Genomic DNA, 21053 nt, shown 5'->3' with positions numbered 1-21053 from the left:
GAAAGCTGCTTTCTTAGGGTGGAATAACTCCTTGATATGCTGGTGGGAGTGATACTGCTTAAATGGCCTTCTTGAGGCTTGCTTGGCCCTGACTCTATGCTATGGTTTATCTTCAATCTTAATGCCAAAACACTTCCTTTCAGTCACTTTACGGAGAGTGCATTGCTGCTCCATTGGCAGAGATCAGTATCTGTAAGCCATCTGTACTGTAAGAAACAATGCTGTCTTCTGGGAGAGATGGTGAGAACGATACCCTGCATGGTTGTATGTCTGTGATTTAGCAGCGTTGTGTAGGCATCCAGGAAAGAAAGGCACATAAGAAGCATAGCAAAAGGTGCATCAGGAATGCACATAAAGGAAGATAAACCAAGAAGCCAAGAGTAAAGATATTTTGCATCTGGATGCTGTTTGGGTAAATTAAGCAATTAGTCGCCTTAGATCTGAACTACATTTTATGTGGAAGCCAGGAAAACAAACTGGTTCTGCAAAGCAGCATGCAGGGAGAGCGGAAGAAGAGCAATGCATTGAACTTGTAGGTACATGGGGAGGAGAGAACACAGCTACTGCTTTATAGGAACCATGAAGTATTTCATGCTGCATTACTTTGCCAGGAGTGTAACTCCTGCCAGACAGAGAGATGTGAGAGGTGCCTGAAGGACAGGAAGGGGACAGAGGACTGTGGCATCCTGATAATTTGCAGCATGTTCCAGACACAAGTTGAGAGCACCAGCTGGAATTGAGCAGAAGCAAAGATCCTTCACAGTGCCTTGGAGGAGAGAGGAGATCGATATCAAGAGAGGAAAATAAAACTAGCAGAGACAGCTGTGGTAATTACCAGTTCAGGGGTGATTCTTATTAACCTACAAGATCTTCTTCTCAGCACAGATCAGATAGAAAAGGGAAAAGTGAATCTGTGTCAGAAGAGCTACAAGAGGGAGAACTGGATATCCACTTGAGAGTCTAGGAGAGCAAAAGTAACGCCCTGGACTGGTCTGTAAATCCACTGCTGGAAGCAGACCCAGGGGTAAGGTATTTATCAACTGCTTTCTTTTTAAAGTTTGTGAAACGTTAATACTTTAAATACTTTATCCTTCATTAACATAATTAAGAATACACAAGCCTAAAATGACTGAAAACAGAATTAAGAAATTAGCAGGTGCAGGGATTTGGAAGCAAGAGGTTTGGGAAAACAGGACTTGCAAATGTCGGCATTAAGTAGAGCAGTGAAATCATGCCAAGTCTTATTTATGGATTTGTGCATTTTCTTTGCGGAGCTCCACTCCTGCAGCCAGAGGAATACAGCTCAGTTTAAACATGAGCCCCCTGCAGTTATACTGTAGCTGAGCCTAAACCTGGGAGCGTACAAAATAAATCTCTTCTGAAGAACTGATGAGCCTTACCTTAGATGTCTTTTGAAAGCTGAGATATCTTGAATGAACGCATAACTGAAAAGGGAAGCAAACTGCAAAATGAAATCCAAAAGAAAATGGGAGAAAATTTCAGCATAGTATCTCAAAGAAAGAAAATACAAAAGAAGCAGCAGCAGGATGAAGTTACACTGCAAACAAGAACTTGGAGCAGAAGAAAAAAGCACATAGGAGAAAGCCATAGGAGAAATATAGGCCCATAGGAGAAATTCCTCTCAGGGAGATCAGGGCTGATATCCAAGACAGTGTCCTGTGGATTTTGCAGCATGTGACGCAGTTGCCCTGTGGACTATTTAAAACAAGGTGTTGCTCTAGCAAGGTGAGATGTTTCCATTTTTTATTATCGCTTGTACTACCTTTTGTGGGGACAGAACTACAGCCCCTAAGGAGGATGGGCCATAGCAGTGGGAAATTGCTGCTTTCAGGCTTCGGAATGGCTGGAGAGAGAGTGGAAGAGAGGGCTAGAAGCCTTCCAACAGCAAGATCATGGATTGGGAGTCGTCTGCACCTGAGGCTTATGCCCAAAGAAGAGGGACAGCAGTGCTGCTGTTAATCGTATCCTCAGCTTGTAAGGTAAGGAGCAGGTGTGGGCAGAAGGCAGGGGTAGAGCATTTCATATTCCTCTAAAGGGGATCAGTGACTCAGCTCCCCTGGAGGCATTCAGGCTCCAGGTTGCTCTGACACTGTGCTGTGTCTGAGTAGACACTGAAGGGTGTGTTACACATGTAAAGCTATATGTGTGCGTATATCTGTATGTGTATTTCTGTGCGATTCTGGCCAGTTGTCACTTGTTTTCATGAAAGGGTGATGCAAATCCCTTCGTTTCTGTTTGCTGCAGATTTCTCATCTATCCTCTCAGGAGAGGATGAATACTTTGTCCTATAAAAAGTACTCTCAGATCTGTGGCTGAAAAGCCGTATAAGAACTAGATGTTATTATAGTTGGTAGCCGATGGGCACAGTTTAAGTATGCAAAGATTAAGAAATAACGTGGTTACTCCTGCAAATCTCTGACCCAAATCTCTGACTTTATAAGTGTGATCTGATGATTGAACAGACAAGTCTTATGCTGGAGATATCCTTAAGAAACCTTATTAGAGCATTAATAGAAGCAGCTCTGTGTCCTGTGCATTTTGTTGCTTACAAGTAGTGTAACAGCATTTCTCCTCTTCCATGCTGGTTTGCTCTGTGCTGCATTTATTTGTATCTTGTAGGCTCGTGTGTTTAATTCTCTTGAGAATGCTTCTCAGTTGTGAATGGGTGTGTTTTATGTCCTCTGGTCTTTCTGTGGATCTTCAGAAACTGTCCAGTTTGCAGTTTCTGAGCTATCCTAATGAATGGGATTTGGCTTTGCATATTTGTTTTATCTGCTGGCTGTTCTGTTTGTTATCACTGTCAGGGGAAGTTCCTCTCCACAGTCTTTCTACAAAGACATTTTTTTTCCCAAATGGTGTTTCAATCTCCTTATGGAATACGCCACTGTAGCACACAGCTGTGGCACTCATATTGCCAAGGGATTGTCTCAATAGAAGTGGCAGTGAAGGTTGCTCACACCAGGCCTGACTTGTACAAAAAAAGATGGACTGTAGTGCCATTAGAATCCATAAGGCTTGGTCTCCACCATTTTGTAGTGGGTCACTCCAGGGCAGTCAGGTGGGAGGTGGTCAGCGGAGGGGCTGCAGGTGATGGCTGCAGTGGCATTGGGTGCTGGCTGTATTTTCACATGGGTGCTAATGAGCACAGCTCCAGCAGGGCTTCTTCAGAACTGATAGCTGGTAACCACTAATAAATCTGCCTATTACTGAGATGAGAAACAGAGCCTAACCAGCTGTCACTGTTAGTAGTTCATAGCTTGCTGCTACTGCCCTTTCCTCATCCTGACAAGTGTGCCATAATCTTGTATTTTCCTTCAGTGAGTGGGTGGTTTACTTGCACTTCCAGCTAGGCCGAGGCAGGTCTAACAGCCCATACAGCCATCAGCTCTCCCTGAGATGATGTTCAGAGATTATCTTGTTGATTGAAGAAATGATGACAACATTTGTTGAGCAGAAGTGAGGACAGGAACAAAATCTCTTCCCTAGCTACAGCAGCCTGAGACTGCAAGCAGCAGGCACAGAAACAGTGGACGTGGAGCACAGAGATGATAATGATGTTATGCCACATTAGTGCTGCATTAGCAGATAAGACCACAGGGTGGATTGCTTGGCAGTATTTCTCAGTTTAGTTGACATCTCTTTTCTGTTTTCAGAAGGTGGGAAATGAATAGATAGTCCATCTCAAAAGAGTAGGGGATAGAGCAGTGATGTCAGACGGGCAAAATAAGCTTTCAGTTTTGTCTGCACTCGCAAAGATGCGCACTGTATATTCACACCTGTGTGGTGACTGTGTGGAAAGAAGTGGGGAAAACTGCAAGCTGTAAATACTCCATTGTAACAGTAGCTAAAAGCATGCACTGGAGCCATTCCATTCCCAGGAGGTCATTTAAGTAGTCCAGACTAATTTTAATTTAGGTAATACTGAACTGCTCCAGGGGTAGCTCAGCACTCCCCTTTGCCTCTCAGATAGGAGCTTTGCAGTTGATCTTTACCTTAGAGGTTTTTTCTTTCACCCTTTCCATTACACTGTGGTGGAAGTTGTGTGTTGCTTTCAGGACAGATGTAACTAAGTTTAGGCTACCCAGACCTTGCAGGGATCACAGTGGTCAAACTTGGAGGTAGGTGGGATGGTACTTGTCCTGAACTTATGGCCCTTGTCCCACAGAGCTGCTGAGGCTGCACACTCATCAACCCAGGAGTGGCTGTCGTTTATATTATTGTCCAGAGATGACTGAAGGTACTCTGAAGTCAGACATTAGCAGCTTTCCTAGAATGCAAACGCTTATACCTTGTGAACATAGAATTTGTTTTGATAAATTCAGGCAAGCCTTGACTTTCACTGTCATTTCCTAAATAAAGGAAACTGCTGTTGAGTTCACTTGCAGAATATAAGGCTAATAGCCTGGAACAGGCTTGCTCCCAGGCTGTGATGAGTTCTGGTTTAAGCCCATGTAGCCAGGGCTTGTCCAGATTTATATGAAATGCTGCAACAACTTGTATGCATCTAGTCTGAAAGAAGCATTTATGTGGGCACTGGGATGGCAGCTAACGGAGACTGTAACACAAATTAAGGCATTCCCAGTACTTTCTTTTGCGGTGATTTTTCACCTGTGTATGACACCAGTATATCCTGCCTCAGGCAAGAGGCCTTGGGAGCCATGTGCAGGAGGAGGAGTAGGAAACAGAAATATTCTGAGCTGAGCCAGACAAATGCAAGTTGTTTTCTTTCATGGAAAGGCAGAGAAGTGTTCTTCCCATGCACTGTTAAAACTCAAGGCATTATTCATCTGGATGAATTAAGCGGCCTACTCACAAAATGTAGCAAGTGTGTGTGTACAGAAATGTTACTCTGTGTTTTAAAATGCAGTTAAAATACACAGAAATGCATGTTAAGTAAGTTTCCCATTGAGGAAATATTTAAGTCACAGAGGTATAAACCTTAAATCTGGACAGTGCGTTCATGGAATATGATTCTGCTGAAGGGCACATCAAGCTCAACAGGTGGAGATGGGGAGTAAAGAGAAGAGTGATGTTTCTGAGTGGCTACCAGTGGGCCAGTGGGAGCCTGCTGCAGCTCCTCAGAGAAAAGCTTTATGGCAGTGTCCTTGTCCTGTGAAGCGATGGGCTGCTCTTGTCCCCACCCCATGAAGGATCTGAGTACTGAAGCAGTAGATTCAGCAGAGGAACCTAGCAAGAGCAAAGCAGAATTCAGAGTGGGCCTGAAGAGAAAGGCTAGGACAATCAGGAGCCTGGCCTCTCTAAATGTGTGGGTTTATCAAGCAAGTTCTTCTCTATGGTCAGGTCAGTTCAGGTGTGGAAAAAGGGTTATCATGCTGATATACCTGTTAGTTTTGTTTCTGGCCACAGCAGATAGGAAAACTTTTTCTATTTGTTCTACACATTTTCCATTCGTACATCTACAGATGTGTGAAGTAATGGTACTCTTCCTTCTCCACCCTGAAAACCAGCCTTGAATGCCTGCTATCAGACTTTGGTCCTGTAGAGATACGCCAAGATTGAGCCTTGCATCTACAAAAGTCCCTACAAAATCCATGAGATGTTTTAGGCCTGCAGGGCTCAGCCTGGTACTGAAACCAGTTGCACTGTGTTCTCTATAGGTTCCTGAAGTCTTTAGTCATCACCAGAACATGAGAGACTCAGCTCTTTACCAAGACAACATGACTCACATTACATGCTGTTTTTAAGGCTCTAGGATTTAAGCATATGTGGTGGAGCACATTGGTTTGTTATTTTCCCTTGAAATACATGGTTGACTGTACTCCTTAGCTTGAGAATGAAAGGTCAGACCAAGTGGAAAAGTGGTAGTTGTAGCAGTGCTCCTTATGTCCTGGGCAAGTCTGATCTACAGTCATATTGGCTCTCAAGAAGGCTTTGTCCAGTAGGGAGAGCTTTTTGTCTCATAGACAATTCATCTGTGCCAAGTCTTCCATCCTCCAGTGTTAGGTAGTCTTACAGGTGTCCTGGACTGACAAAATTTAGCACGCTATTGCCAGAAGGCTGAGAACTGAGTTACATACCTAACTATTAAGTTAAACAACATTGATTACTTAGAGAAGAACAGGTGCTTTCATAAACCTGACGGTGTGCTACATGCATGATCTCTTTTGTAATGATTTTTTAAATACATATATCTGTATGTATCTATGCATACCCAGCAGTTGGTCATGACTCATCAATTGACTATGCAGCGGAAGAGAATTATACCAAAGAACTGGCCTTTCCAAACCAAACATATATATCTTTGATAGTTGTCATCCTACCCAGGAAGAGCAGAATTGCAGTTGGGACTTGAGTCAAATAATGACATTTTGAGTTACTGGCAGAGAATTCTTTTTTTGGCTTCTGTAAATCTATAATCTGAAGTTTAAAGTTGTATTTGCAAAAAAATAATTCTCAGATTAGAAGGTTACATGCAGTACTTCAGTGACTGTGCTTATTCTTAACTGTGCCTTAACTGATGATGAGCAAAAAATGTTCTAAGGAGAGTTTTTCTCCTCATCTTCTAAGGACATGTCCACCAATGTGAATCATGAGCAACCGCAGCCTTGCATTTTTATCACTTTCTCTATTAGTGCTCTCCCTTTCACTCAGCTTGGGCAGCGAAACTAGATTACTCATCTTCAGTTTTATTAACTGTCAGTTTCCCATTTTCATGTTGGACTGCAACTCTGCAAGTTTTGGGAAGCACTTATTCCAGGGGAATGATATATCTTTTATAACTTAGGAGCTGAATATAAAACTTTCTGAGATCATAAAGCTTTTGGTGAAGGAAACTTACACTGGTATATATACCAGAAGGTCGTTGCAATTTGATAATATTCAGAAACTTATGGGGCCATACATTTATTCAGCAGTGGCTCTTCTTGCATTTAGGAGCGCAGGAAAAACTTGCTTCTGATGAGAGGAGTGGTGAGCGTGATACAGAGATATAGTAAGGGGCAGTGAAACTTAGGGTAGCAATCTAGTTCCCACCAAACTCCATAGAAAAAGCAATTTTCGGGGACAAAAGAGTATCTTTCCAGAAGAAAAGCAATTGCAGAATGTTATAAAGTAAGTTTTATTTCCTCAGATTATAGCAGGCGTAAGACCAGTCAAGCATTGTTAGTAAATAAGATCTAGAGCACTTAAAAGAAGGATCCAATCACAAATTCAATTGGTCCATTAACTGAATGTAACATTATTTACCTAAGTGGCCCTTCTGGACTATTTCATAACTCAGGTTTATAACCTTTTCCAAAAAGATCGATATTTCTGAGTGCACAGCCCCAGGGTGCAATGGAGGAGTCCGGCCGTCTGAGCAGCTGTGGTCCATGATTGCCACAGCTGAGGGTCCTGCTTAGAAATGAGAAGGATACTCTCCCAGAAATACTAAAAAGAAGTAGCAGCCTTGGAGAGAAGGATGGAGAGAGACGGTGAGGTCACATGTATTGCAGGAGGTCAGCTTTTCTATTGGGCTTGAGCAAGCAGGCTTTCCAGCACATAAACCCTTCTGCAGATCTGAGGAAGAAGCTGTGGTGACATTTAAAGCCACACACACAGGTTTGCCAACATGTATCAGAGTGAATCTCCAGTGGGAAGGAACAACCAGCCGCTCTATTTGCAACTTGGCAGATGGGTGTTTTGTTGTCTGCTCTAATGTGCGATGTGAGTTGGCTGCTCACACGGGGTTGCATCAAGTGGAAAGGTAGCTCTTGTCTATTGATCTGCGTTCACGATCCGCTATTTGATTTGCTCTCATCAGCTGGGAGCAGTGAGCTCCTACAGCAAAATTCAGGACCCCTGTAAATCGCAGCTGCTTCAACACATGGAGAGCTCAGCAATCAGATGCTTTTCCACCGCTTCATCAGCATCAAGAAAAGTCAAATGAAAATGAAAGCAAATAAAAGCCAGGAAGGGTGTCAGGGGGCCTGGTGGTTGCATGGTTGTAAACTGGCATTGGCTCCCACTGTTTCAGTTTTACTCCTCCTGTTTCGTGAGAGTTATTCTCATTCCCATGAGATGCGGAGGCGGGTGGGTGTGCAGTGCTTGTCAAGTAGGGTGCAAGGGAGGGCAGTTCCTAAAAAAATCTGTAGTGAAAACTCATGAAAATTTCAGTGGGGAAAGGCAGTGCTGCTGAGAGACCTTTGTCGATCTGTCCTCATTAACCACATCCCTCTAACAGATGGCAGCCATTCAGTGCTGCTCCCTGGCCCCTTTTTCTCTCTGCCCTCTCCTCACTGGGCTCAGGCTGCCCTTTCTTGTGCTGGTGCAAGTCAGTCTGAACTTGGTGCATTTTTCATATTGTTCTCTCCTACAAGAAAATAGCAGAAAGAAAAGGTAGTTTTCATTCTTTCTGCTGCCCTCTGATGAAGTAAAACAGTTCCCTTGTGATCTTAATGTGTCCATCTCGAGAGTCTGGTCCAAATGCAGGTGGCAGGAAGACTCACAAACCCAGCAGTTGCAATTCTAATGCTGTTTCTCTCTCCAGAGAGAGAAATTTGTCCCTTTTGATGCAGGGCATGGCTGCGTCTGACCTGAGTCTTGGATTATGCTGAGAAATTTTTGCTGGGATAGAGAAGTCATTTGGTGTCATTAGTTGAATGCAGTTGGAAACTTTCCTTGTGCGTGCCAGTCAAGCAGTTTCTGCCAGGTATGGCTGCTTTTCAAGGGCTCAAGCTCTCATTTCTCTGCCAGGCAGCACACAAGCTGTGTCAGGCTAAAGTGACTTGGAGATTTGGACTAATAGTTTATGGGGAAGAGAAGCTCAACTGCAGGGAGATAATAGTTTAAAATGACTGATAAATCATCTTCCTCTTATCTTTGCTATGTGGTTCTCTCCATTTTCTACACTTGTTTGTGCTGCTGATAGCCAGCCCCTGGATATTCTCTGATGCACCTGCAATCAAGTGTAAATAAACAAAAAAACTTTCCTTGCCCCAGATATTAACTCAGGTAGTAGAAAATGCCTCTCTGGAAAGAGGTGCTGTATGGAAAAATGTGTGTTTTCAGGCTTTCTTCCCAGATTCCAAAATTTTCATGCGACTGTTTGGTGTTTTTTTGTTGTTTTCAAGTACTGAATTGTTTTTTCTCTGTAGGCATCTGAGAGTTGCCTGCCCGCCCCTTTTCTTACCTGGACTTCAGCCGTGTTTTTTGTCATTTCTCATTTGTTAAGCAGGCAGTGGTACCACTCTCGGTCCAGGAGTGGTCCAGGATATACTCATGTTGGTTGTTTCTTTCACCAAGTGATGCTGCTTCCAGGAGATTGGTGGCACTGGGAAGAGTCTATGAGAGAGACAGTGATCCTTGGCGACACTGGGGTTGTTTGTTCCACGTCGGAGTGTGCGCACATGCTTGGCTGATGCTCTGTTCTTGGTTTCAGAAGAAAAAGGCATCAGGTTTGGAAAATCTGTCTGTAGTTGCGCTCTTACCTGAGTGGTTGCTGAACAGCTCAATGGTAAGCTGAAGTTGTACATGTAACCCAGGCAGAAATATATGGCATGCGAGTGTCAGAACTAATCACTTCCAAGCATAGTACACAATCTGCATTAGGCTGTACACATGGTTTGCCCTGAATTCTTCTCACGCAATCATCTTGTGAGTCTTTATCATCCAGCTTTATTGCAGCTTCTTATGTGCTTGAAGTACTAAAGGACTATTTTCTTGGACCGAGGTCATAGTGGGAAATGGAATCTCACTGAGGAGTTAAGATATCTGAAGTTTTTTTGTTGCTGTCTCTACAAGACAGTTGGAAAGGAAAGGGAACCAATGCTGGCATGATGTTTCATAAGGTGACATTTGTTATAACTCACTGCAAATGTTACTCACCATCTACAAAACATTCAATTAAGCTCAAGAGCAGTGAAAAATATCAGGCTCCACTTCAGCAGCTGTATTTGTCAGAATATTGTGGGTTTTCTGGAGTCCACACAGGGCTACTGTGCCCTGACACTAGTCTATCCGGTCCCTGCTTTTGTGAGCTGCATCTTCACAAGGGCACAAAACTTCCCTTCCTCATGGGGCTCATTCTTGCTTTCCCAAAAACCATTTTGTTTCTTACTTGAACAAACTTGGAGATGGCTTTTTTGCAGGGGTAGTTATCATAGCACACTGATTTGCCTGATTAAATTACATTATTTCTGAGCACAAATCCCACAGTTGATCCATTAAACAAAGACTCCCATAAGCTACTGGTTTAGAAATAAGGAAAATAAGCCAATACTTTTTTCAGTGGTTTGTATGCAGATCTTAGGTGCGCTATCAAATCGAAGCTTATGTGCATAGAACTGTAATTCCTGAAATGTAACAAACAAAAACTTTCCTCCTGCTTGTAAGAAACCAGGACACTGAGAGAGCACTTTTTTTTTGGTATGCCAAACTTGTTACAAATCTCTGGCTCCCCAGGAAATTCGCAGATGTAACTTTGCTGTGTGCTACAGCCACCCACTGTTTTGCAGTGTCAGCTGGGCTGGAGCTCAGATCCACCCACTCCCTCTGCACCGGGCCCATAGCTCTGGAGCTGAAGGCGAAATGCAAATGGACTGTGCTGAACATGGTTGCCTTCTGGCAAGCACAGGGATGGTGTAATTAGAACCCCAGCATCTCATTCCTGCTTTGACTCGTGAACCACAAGATCATGCTTCTTGTTACCTCTTTCCCCTTCCATATATATATGCCTTCCCATATTCCCTCTGACTTCAGTTACCTTCTAGGCTTTTTGAGACATGGAGCAATCATTCCTTCAGCTTGTTGCACTCATTCCAGGGCAGGATTTACTACTTCTCACTTTTCTAGACTACCAACAACATCACAGCTCCTAGAAGACAAGGTGGGGGCTTTCTCCAGCAACCTATCTAGATTATTTATAAATGCAGAGTGAGAAATTATGTTAAAAAACATGCATGGTTTAAAAATAACTCTGTGACCCAGTCAAACAGTAAACATTATGGAAAAATGAGAACTATTTTAAGAGATGGAAACAGAAGAAGCAGCGAAAATAATCAAAAGAAATCTTGTTGCTGTAAATAAGGGATGTAAGTCAGCAGCTCCTATCACTGGTGGTTTCAACTTTGAGAACACGACTCAGTGAAAACTAGGAAGGAACAAAAGAGCAGTAAGCAGTGTAAGAAAAACAAAGGTGGGAAATCTGCCTAATTACAGGTGGTAGATAATACATAAACAAAATAACTTCTTTTCAGAATGAGAAGAAATCAATGAAATAATGTTCATGCCTTATTTAAACTACTTGGTGTCAGTCATTTTGTTGAGCTGTAGCGGAACCTTAATGTTTTCAGGTTGCACCTTAACGTGGGGTCGGTCAGGGAGTATTGCAGTCATTTTGTTGAGAACGAAGCACCTTAAAAAGTGACCAGAAGCTTTTACTGGAACAGACCTGTGGAAATGTGGCCCCCATGATGAAAAGGCAGGTGTTGCTAGTCTGTTTTATCACTTACATGTACTTATTTTTCCCCCGCAGGTTGCCTGGTCACTATGAACAATGGCCCAGCTATACTACAAAAAGGTAAACTATTCACCATACAGAGATCGGATCCCACTACAGATTGTGCGAGCAGAGGCAGAGCTCTCAGTGGAAGAGAAGGCCTACCTCAGTGCTGTGGAGAAGGGGGACTACGCCAGTGTGAAACATGCCTTACAAGAGGCAGAGATCTACTACAATATCAACATTAACTGTATGGATCCTCTTGGTCGCAGTGCCCTTTTAATAGCCATAGAGAATGAAAATCTGGAGATCATGGAATTACTTCTGAGCCACTGCGTGTATGTGGGAGATGCTCTGCTGTATGCAATACGGAAAGAGGTGGTGGGAGCTGTGGAGCTGCTGCTGAATTACAGGAAGCCAAGCGGTGAAAAACAGGTTGGTCAAGTGTTTAAGCTGTTACCTTAATAAAATCTTGTGCTAGGAAAGAGATTCTCCACAGAGAAAGTGCTGTTCAAGAGTCATAAAACGTAGTCCTTAATGCGCATTCATTGCTTTAAATGCCCAGAGTGAACGTGGTACTTTGATAACTTTCTTGTCTGAGCAAACGTGCTCAGCCTGACTTAACTTGACATTTTCAGTTTCACTCAGTGTTCTTCTTAGTCTTACAGCATTTGTGGACATACTGATTTCTAGACTGATTTATAGACACATACTTTGTAAAGGAATTTGGAGCTGTCTGAAATTATATTACAGTCTGTAAATATGAAGTACTGCCATGCTCTTGCTCTGATATTAATAAGTGGAATTGCTTTTTGTAAGTAAATCCTGAAAACATATAAGCTTATAAATAAGAGTAAGCAAGGAAGCAGTCAGCTGGCTTTCAGTACTCAGCTGTAGTACAGACATGTATCTTGGTCTTCATCTCTGGGGAGCTCTAGTTCAGGAATGCAGAGGCAGTACATAACATTACAGCATGAGCTGAGGTGCTATATATCTGAGCAATGAACAGCTATGTCCTATAGGAAAGACTGTTAGTTACAAAGCCACCACGAAGGTATATAGGAATCTTTGTGAAAAAACACAAAGTACAAATCTTATCATTTCAGTTGTTATGTATCACATTGTCCCTAGCTTTTTTTCATCTATGTGTAACACTGCCAATAACTGTGACAGTTTATATTTATTACTGATCACTGTCAATTTTTACAAGCTCAATGCTTAGAATGGAACTTTCAGAACTGATGGTCCTGATTTCTCAAGTCCTGTTTTGAAATCTCTTTGGATGCAGCCCTTTGTGTGTGAAGGAAGAAAAAGATTGCTGTCACTCAGCTGTAAAAATTTCTTCAATGGGTGGGCTTTGGAACATTGCTTTTAAATAGCAGTTTTACATAGACAAAGCAAAAAAGGAAACACAGTAGGTCAACCCTGGCAACACTGAAGAGTGCTCAGTTCAGTATTTAGAAACAACAGCTTTCAGCGTGCTGTAGCAATGTGATGTAAGCCCTAAAGAGATGGAGAATCACTTCTACTAGACCTAAACATTGAAACATTAGTCCTAGGTTTTAAAGTGTCAAAATGTAAGTAGCAAGACGTGAGCCACAGATGAAGAATGAGCCTCCTTTTTAAATTGATCTTCTAGAAATTTAATCATCTTATACCCCAATGTAGCAAAAAGTAGAAGGATAGTTCACGTTACTAAATGTTTTCCTAGGTAGCATGAGGAACTGTGAGTAATTATTGCAGACTAACAACAAGTTTCTCCTAAAATACCATGAAAAGCAAGAGATGGGATTCTTGTGGATTTCTGTAAGATTTCATGAACGCCAAAACTGTCCAATCAAACTCAAAGCCTTGGTGGCATAACATGATGGCAACAGAAGCCCATGAAATAAGATGGATTTGTTGCATCTAAAACTAATCTCCAGGATCTCTCTGTCAGTGATGCATTTCATAGTAGTCCTGTCTTTTTCTTTTGTATTTTTATCAGTTTGCCAGTGAGCAGCTTTTCGTTCTCTAGCTAGTTTTATATCTGCTGCAGAGTTTACAACTTGAAGGGGAATATGTGTGAGAGAAGAGATGCAGTGCCAGTTTCGGCTTTATTTACAAGGTTTATTGCAGGACCAGATTTCACTGGTACAATTTTGGCTGGTGCTGTATTAATGCATGATCCTGTGTAGAAGTCAGAATTGACTTTTCTAGCTTATGGGTCAGGGTCTTCTGTGGACTGCAGGAAGTGTTGCCAGCAGGAGGCTGCAGGGCTGGCCTTTCACTTCTCCAGTTTCACTCATTGTCCATGCGGTGATGGTAATTAACTTTTTTTTTTTTTTCATGTACAGTCAATATTTCAGTGAATGTGAAAAAGTACTTAGTTGTTAAGCAGAGTTGGGATGCAGGGGTGAGCTTGTCAAATCACAAGACTAATGTATGTGAACTTTTAGAATGTGACTTCCTGAGGCTAATTTGAGACCAGTATCAGCACAGTAATTATCTTTACTGGACCTTTTCTTAGAAAGTCCTTTGGGAATCCCAAGCCTAATTACTTTCAGAGAAAGCACCTGTTAAGTCAGATTAGCACAACTTTATCCTAATCAATTACTTATATCTTTAAAAACCATACAGAAACCTGCTTTTTCTTTTTTTTGTTGAGTAATTACCAAAATTCATACCTCTTAGAATAGTTTCTGCTAGGATGAGGAATTGGTAAGATAGTATTATAGCATTTGCATATAAGGTGTAAGTTAATCTGTTCATGAAACGTACACAAGGTTCATTTTTCCTGAGCAAACCTGAGTAAAGGCAGCTCCTTGGCTCAGGCGTAGCAGCCTGTGTCATGCTGGGGCTTTGTTTCTGTTGTACACCAGGCAGAAGTGGAAAGGAAATATCTGACTGTGCTCCTAAATGTGAAATGTACCTCCTCATTCATCTAACAGAGTCTGGGGTCTTCCAAAACCTTCTAGCTCCCATTTTCTTATTTGCTATCTCTAAGAGGTTATTTTTTGCCACTATAACAAAATCTTGTTCCTTGAACTGCCAGGCATGAGGAGCAGCTCTTTTTTGCACTTGTTCACGTCAGCTCAGTTAATTATTCTTTGCATCTCCAAGGCAGCTGAGCAGCATAATCCATTTTTACAGGCATTTATTTTGCTCATTCCCACAACCTTATCCTTGTATTGCAACCCCAACTGAAAATGTCACGGGTTGCGTTATGCCAGCCTCTTGTGGGGCTACAAATAGCAAAAGGTCTAGATATCTAGATAACAAAAGATGCATCCAAACAAAGGAGAAGGGGTAGAAAACACTGTGTTCCCGTTCAGGCTTAACCTCAAAGCTCGGCTCACCAGGTACAGAGCCTGCAAAAGGTGATGTGTCCTGGGCACTGCAGACCTGACTCTTCATCTGCCTGAGGGGAAGAGCTCTGCTTTCCCTTGTGTAATGACCTTCCCAGGGAGCAGAAGTCAGAAAATCTTCTTATATCTGAAGTGACCTTTGTTGAGTTCCTCGTGTAAGAGACTCAGTGTCTCATTCATGATGTAAGGGACAGATAGAAATAGCTGAGAAGACCATATGACAAAGATGTTCGCATACTGTTTTTTAAGGACTGCAAGCAGTCATTATTTTGCAAGCCTTTGCTATGTTGCTGTTAAAAGCGCCATTTACTGAAAATACTGTGACAATGGCAGGGGTAAGTCATAGCCAGTAACTGTAACAACACAAATCTTCTGCACTGCAGCCATTTGGTAAGGGGTGTCTCGGGAGGGGAAGAAGTGACTTTGTTTACAGGTAGAGTGTGTGAGATGCAGAAGCACAAATCAGCCTTTCTCTAAACACCTCTACAAAGCACAAGATAAACGAGCATGCTGAACAGTGATGTGTTCAGGTAGATGTATTTTCTTTTTGAACTTTTCTCCTCAAATCTGTCTGGTCCTGACATCTTAGTGCATGTTTTAGTGTAGTGTTTTGAGAGTCTCTTGAAAAAGCTGGGGAGAAGACTTCACCAGCTACGGTCAGAATAGCTCAGTGGCTAATGAAGTTATTGCAGTTGGGAAAGATGCTGTCACCTCTGGGAGATAAGAGCTATCATGGTTCAAGTATCTGTCTTTGCTGCCACAGGAAGACCATGCTCACGTATGCCACTGGATTTAGAGTTAACAGGGAATATGAAGTGACTTCTTTATTTTTGAATTGAATGCTGCTGTAGGAGCGAGGGAATGTGTGTGTACATGAAGCCTCATGAAAATAATTCTCCTTCCCAGTAAAATCTTCTACCTCCCCATCTGTTTGATCTTCAGAGTTTGGTGTGTTGTTTTTGTGCTGGAAGTCGTATTAGAAATTTTTTTTGACCATTCAAACATCAGTACATTGGATTGTGGTTTCAGTCAGGCTGCAGTCCGCACCTAAACAGCTCTATGAAGGAAGAGGAAATATAAGGCTGAAAATCCATATTTTCCCACGCATTTGAATCATATTTGATTTATCATTAGTAATAGTTCCAGCTCTGTCATTTTTGAATCCTGCTGAAATCAGTGCAAAATTTCTTTTTTAGTTCAGATGAAGTCTTAGGAATTTTCAGTAGCTTCTTGTATGAATTCTGCAACATGGCCCTGGCTCCCTGTTAAGCATGTTAAGCATGCATCACGGCTCGGAGGGCAGCTCACTCAGCTTGCACAGATCTTGCATTGTTTCTTGCCATGTTACAGTGGATATTTGCAGTGCAGTGGGTACAATCTGTGCTGACTGCTGAGCCGCTTCCATTCTTTAAGAAGCTGTAATCAGCTGTCTGAATGACTCCCTCTGCATGGTGTAGCCATAAGCACCTTTATTGGTGGCTGTTTTCTTCACAACAATCAGAGCTGACATCAAATGTTTACATAAGGAAGATACTAGCGTCTCTCTGGTATCTGCCAAAATTAGCAATTTGCTCATGGCAGATGGCTTAGAATTAATCTGGTTCACAGATGGGAATACAAATGCAATTCCTCAATAATGAGAATAAAAAGAAAAGGGACCTCAGTATTTATGACCATTATTCAGTTTGTTACAACGGTCCAGAGGCCTTATGAGGCAATGGAATTTCAACAGCTACCTATCCCTGTGTCTTTCAGAAGAGGAATCTTAACAAGAAGTAAGCCCTAGATATGACTGTGGAGGCAAAACTAGAGAAAAAGAGGCACATTTTGAAGTCTTAGGTGCTAATTCGCAGACACTTGCTGATGTAAGGTTGCTATACTTGATAGTATATTCAAACTTAAAACCTGACCTCAAAAATTCCCTTTTAGATGAACTAATGAGTGAAAATCTGTTGCAATCAGTGTAAATAATAATGGATCAGCAGCCAAGAGACTGTCCTCCTGTGAACCAGAAACTAAATGGTGCATTAAGCCATTTTATTCTTGTCCAGATCAGGTAACTTTCCTGATACAGCGTGGTTTAACTGAGTTTTCTTACTCACATAGGAATCTTCTTCCTCTCTGCACAGAGAGAAGTCACAACAGAAGTCCTTCCTATTAACAGCCCATGATTTCTGTAAACATGCCGATATGGGATGTCTGAGCTCACTGCTCGCACTGTCAGACCTGTGCAGTCACTGACAGGAGTTTTTAAGTCAAAGGAAGCAAAGGTGGGCCTGGGTGAACCTAATGAGGTTCAACATGGCAAATTGCAAGGTTTTGCACTTGGACCAGAGGAATCCCAGACATCTATACAGACTGGGAGGAGTAGTCCTTGAGAGCAGCTCAGCAGAGAAGGACCTGGGGGTCCTGATGGATGAGAAACTTAACATGAGCCAGCAGGGTGCTCTTGCAGCTCAGAAAGCAAATGGTATCCTGGGCTCTATCAGGAGAGGGGTGGCCAGCAGGAACAGGGAGGTGATTGTCCTTCTCTACTCTGCTCTTGTGAGGCCCCATCTGAAGTACTGTGTCCAGATATGGAGCCCCCAGTACAAGAAAGACAGAGAGCTGTTGGAGAGGGTCCAGAGAAGAGTCAGAAAGATGATCAGAGGGCTGGAGCACCTCCCCTGCGAAGACAGGCTGAGGGAGCTGGGCTTGTTCAGCCTGGAGGAAAGAAAGCTGCAGGGTGACCTCATTGCAGCCTTTCAGTACCTGAAGGGAACCTATAAACAGGAGGGGAGCCAACTCTTTGAAAGGGTTGATAACAGTAGGAGAAAGGGAAATGGTTTTAAGTTGAAGGAGGGAAGGATTAGGTTGGATGTTAGGAAGTTCTTTACAATGAGAGTGGTGAGGTGTTGGAACAGGCTGCCCAGAGAGTTATGAATGCCGCATCCATGGAGGTGTTCAAGGCCAGGTTGGATGGAGCACTGGGCAATCTGGTCTAGTAAATGAGGAGGTTGGTGGCCCTGCCTGGCACGGGGGTTGGAGATTCATGATCCTTGAGGTCCCTTCCATCCCAGGCCATTCTGTGATTCTGTGTGAAGCACATCAGTTGTTATGTAGGAGTTAGATTCTACAGACAATCAGATATGGGTTTTAGAAGATGCTGATGTTCGTCATGGCTTGCCTGAGTGGTTACTGTGGATCTGTGTTACCTGCAGGCAAAGTACACAGAAGTGCCTGTGGTAGGACCAGAGGACCTAGAATTTTTGGCCCTGTGAAATGTTACCCCATCTCCTGCATTTAAAAGGTCGGTTTCCTTGATATTTATTATGGTTAAAGGCAGAGGAGAGACTTGTGGACTTCCTGCCTAACACTGCTAAACCTTATAGGACTCACTATCCATGAGCTGAGGATAGATGCAGGTAGAGGATTCACATACAGAATGGACAGAGAAGATGTCTTGTTTGGTAGTGCTACCGTATTCAGGATGTACACATGTTTCTGAGACATCATAGATAAGACATATGCCAGCAAATATAGGCATATATTACAGAGGCATGCGATACAGCAAAGGAATCAAAACAAGCCCAGAGTGCCCTTCTGCAGCGTTGGTCAATACATACAAGCAGCATTTATGTTTTTCCATAATTTTACAAAGCAGAACAGCTAATTTCGGGAGGCTGAAGTGCTGGGTTCCTGAAACCCAGGAGTCTGTATCAGGGAAGTGCATAGGCTTGGCCTGATCTTAAGGTGCTCCACAGCAAAAACTCAATAACAAAGGTAAGAGTTAAGGTGGTATGACTCAGTACAGATACTGTGCCCTTTGGTATGACTCAAACCAGCTGTTTCCATGTTAATGGGAAGTCCAGAGGGAAAGGGGAAGGCTGAACCTGGGTGGATGTGCTCGCAGCCAGAGGAGGTAATAAAAAACTGAAGCAATAGAGGAAAACCAGCCTTGGGTTCTCAGTATGAAAATATTTGAAATGCACTATAAGGAAGAAAGATTGTCTGAAAACGGAAACCTAGCTGTTACTGCTCCAAAGCCTAATGGCTCTGCCAGCATCCAGGCTTTTCATTATTTTTTATTGATGCAGTAATAATTCACAGCTATACTTAACATGCCTTTGACATCAGTGGCTGCCTCCAAAATGAATTCCATCTAATTAAACTAAACAGAGAAATCAAAGATCGCTTCAGTTAATGATTATATCTAACTGGGAATCTCTTTCCTCCCTCCCCAATGCCTTCTTCCCAAAATAATCTTAAATCTATGAGAAGGTGCGAGGCAAAAACTGTATAACTCAGTGCCTTATCAGAGAACTAATGAACAGCATTGGAACAGAGGCTTGCAGGCTGTGGTGCCAGCTACCAGACATCTGACAGTGGCAAATAAGTCACTGGTTCCTTTGCCAGGGCCAGCAGCAGGTCTGTTATTAGCTCCTAGGGGGGCTGGTGGGGTCAGTCCAAGAACTGCATCACAGCACACACAGCCATGTAGTACTTGTCATCTAGTGTATAGACAGCTGAGAGAGTCAGGGAAGTGCTGTTATGTGAGGTGCTTTCCAAGGAGTTTTCTTTATTCATTTACGGGTGTGATCTCAGTACTTGCCTGCATCAGCTGCTAACAGCACAGCTCATAAAAGCAGAAATGCAGTGCAAGGAACTGGCTACTGATGGTCTGAAATCCTGCAAGGAGAGAGTGTTCTGTGCACTAATGTGTGTATTTTCAGTTGGGAGGGATATCAGTGCATGGGTGGACTGCCTGGAGGGAGCTATTAATAGGGAAAAATAGTCCTGTTTGGATTGCTACGTAAGCAAATTGAAATTACAGGCTCGATGTCTAGGATTTATCAAGAACTGCAGGATTGTTTAGTAGGAGCACACTAACCCTAATGAGGCTGTTGAATATAGCTGTGCTTGCATCTGCAAGTTAGAACAGCATCTGTATGGCTTGTTCATCCTTGTGATGATCTGCAATATAGCAGTGTTGGTCAGGCTGTGATGAGCAGAGCCTTTTGGTGGCAACGAGAGTGGGGGAAATCAAAAAGGCATCAACTGTGAACAAGTATATTTTGTCTGATCAATCCTGTGTTGTTACAGTGAGGGAACCCAGCACATCAGAGGTCTGTGCTCTGTCACTTCCTTGGAAAAGCACACGAGAACCACTGTAGGCCTGCAAGAGGCTTGTGGTCACATGCATTGTTGGTACTTCACCTGTGGTGGTGAGGACCTGTGTGCTCCACTTAGAGACTCTTAAGGCAGATGTAAGAGCTAGAGACGGCCTCTACAGCAGGAGGGCATATATCATCTGCTTGGTGTTTTCAACTACTTTGTGTTGGGAGTGACAAAGGCTGTCACTGCTGAAGTAGTGGTACAGGAGGATCACAGCCACACAGATTGCATTCTTGCGTGGGACCGTGCCACCTCTCCAGGTTGTCATTCCTTTGCTAGCACAAATGCTGGGATCTTTTCAGAATCCACGGCTGTCTTGGTTAGTAAAAAAAAAGATGCCAAAAAGCACAACCTAAAAGCCTAGATGGAGAGAAACAGCATCAAGATGTCTTTTTGTGCAGCATCAAGTAGCATGGGCTGCCACCAGACCTGCTCATTTGTTCCACTTTGTGATGTTGTCTTATGATGAAATTGGATATTTTTTTTTAAATTATTTTTTCAAGTCATATGATTCAGTAGCAACATAACCCTCCACACCCCTTCCAAGCAAAAAGGCTCTCCGTTTCCAAGCCATGTTAGCAACGTATTACCTCACCTAAACTCGCTGAAACATCTCTCATCCACACACAGTAATAAATTACATGAAATAGGGACATTTTATGCACAAAGATGATGACATGAAAGGCTACAGACGGCATGATTATTGGACTATTTTAGCACATCTTGTCCTTGTTACCACTAAGTCAGAAAAGAAGAATACGGAGATCAGATAAAATTAATTAAAAAGTTGGACAACTCTTCCCTCTCAGGAAAAATAACTGGAAGACGTTTGGAAGATAGCCATAATAAAGCAGAGAGCACTTTGAAGGCAGAGCCTGCAAATTTTGGGCTAACTCTGGACTGTATCTAAGCATGTTTGAGGCCAGGAGAGAATTTATACATAATTTTTGTACAAGTCTGTAAAGGACGGTGACATTTTAAGGCCTTTAATGTAGCTGAGAAATTAACAGGACTGGATTAAGTGAGCTCTGTAACAAAACTAATTTCCAGGCATAAAAGCAAAAAAAAAAAAATGTAATAACAAACTTACAAAA

At 42.7% G+C, this 21053-nt stretch overlaps 1 protein-coding gene across 6 annotated transcripts in view; it reads left to right on the top strand.

Annotated features, from left to right (window-relative positions):
* The window catches only part of TRPC5 (transient receptor potential cation channel subfamily C member 5), a 96785-nt gene that overhangs the window by 16258 nt on the left and 59474 nt on the right, over positions 1–21053 (top strand). For 5 of the 6 annotated variants that reach the window (XM_072334679.1, XM_072334678.1, XM_072334674.1 and 2 more), the window contains exon 2: positions 11495–11893. In XM_072334679.1, the coding sequence (XP_072190780.1) occupies positions 11516–11893 (378 nt within the window). In that variant the 5' untranslated portion in view covers positions 11495–11515. Of the gene's footprint in view, positions 1–1954; positions 2001–11494; positions 11894–21053 lie in introns of those variants that run through there. The other variant, XM_072334676.1, reaches the window with a different exon arrangement.

The sequence above is a fragment of the Excalfactoria chinensis genome, chromosome 4, assembly GCF_039878825.1.
Source record: "Excalfactoria chinensis isolate bCotChi1 chromosome 4, bCotChi1.hap2, whole genome shotgun sequence".
In the NCBI taxonomy this organism is placed as follows: Eukaryota; Metazoa; Chordata; class Aves; order Galliformes; family Phasianidae; genus Excalfactoria; species Excalfactoria chinensis.
This window is presented reverse-complemented; position numbering and strand designations above follow the sequence as displayed.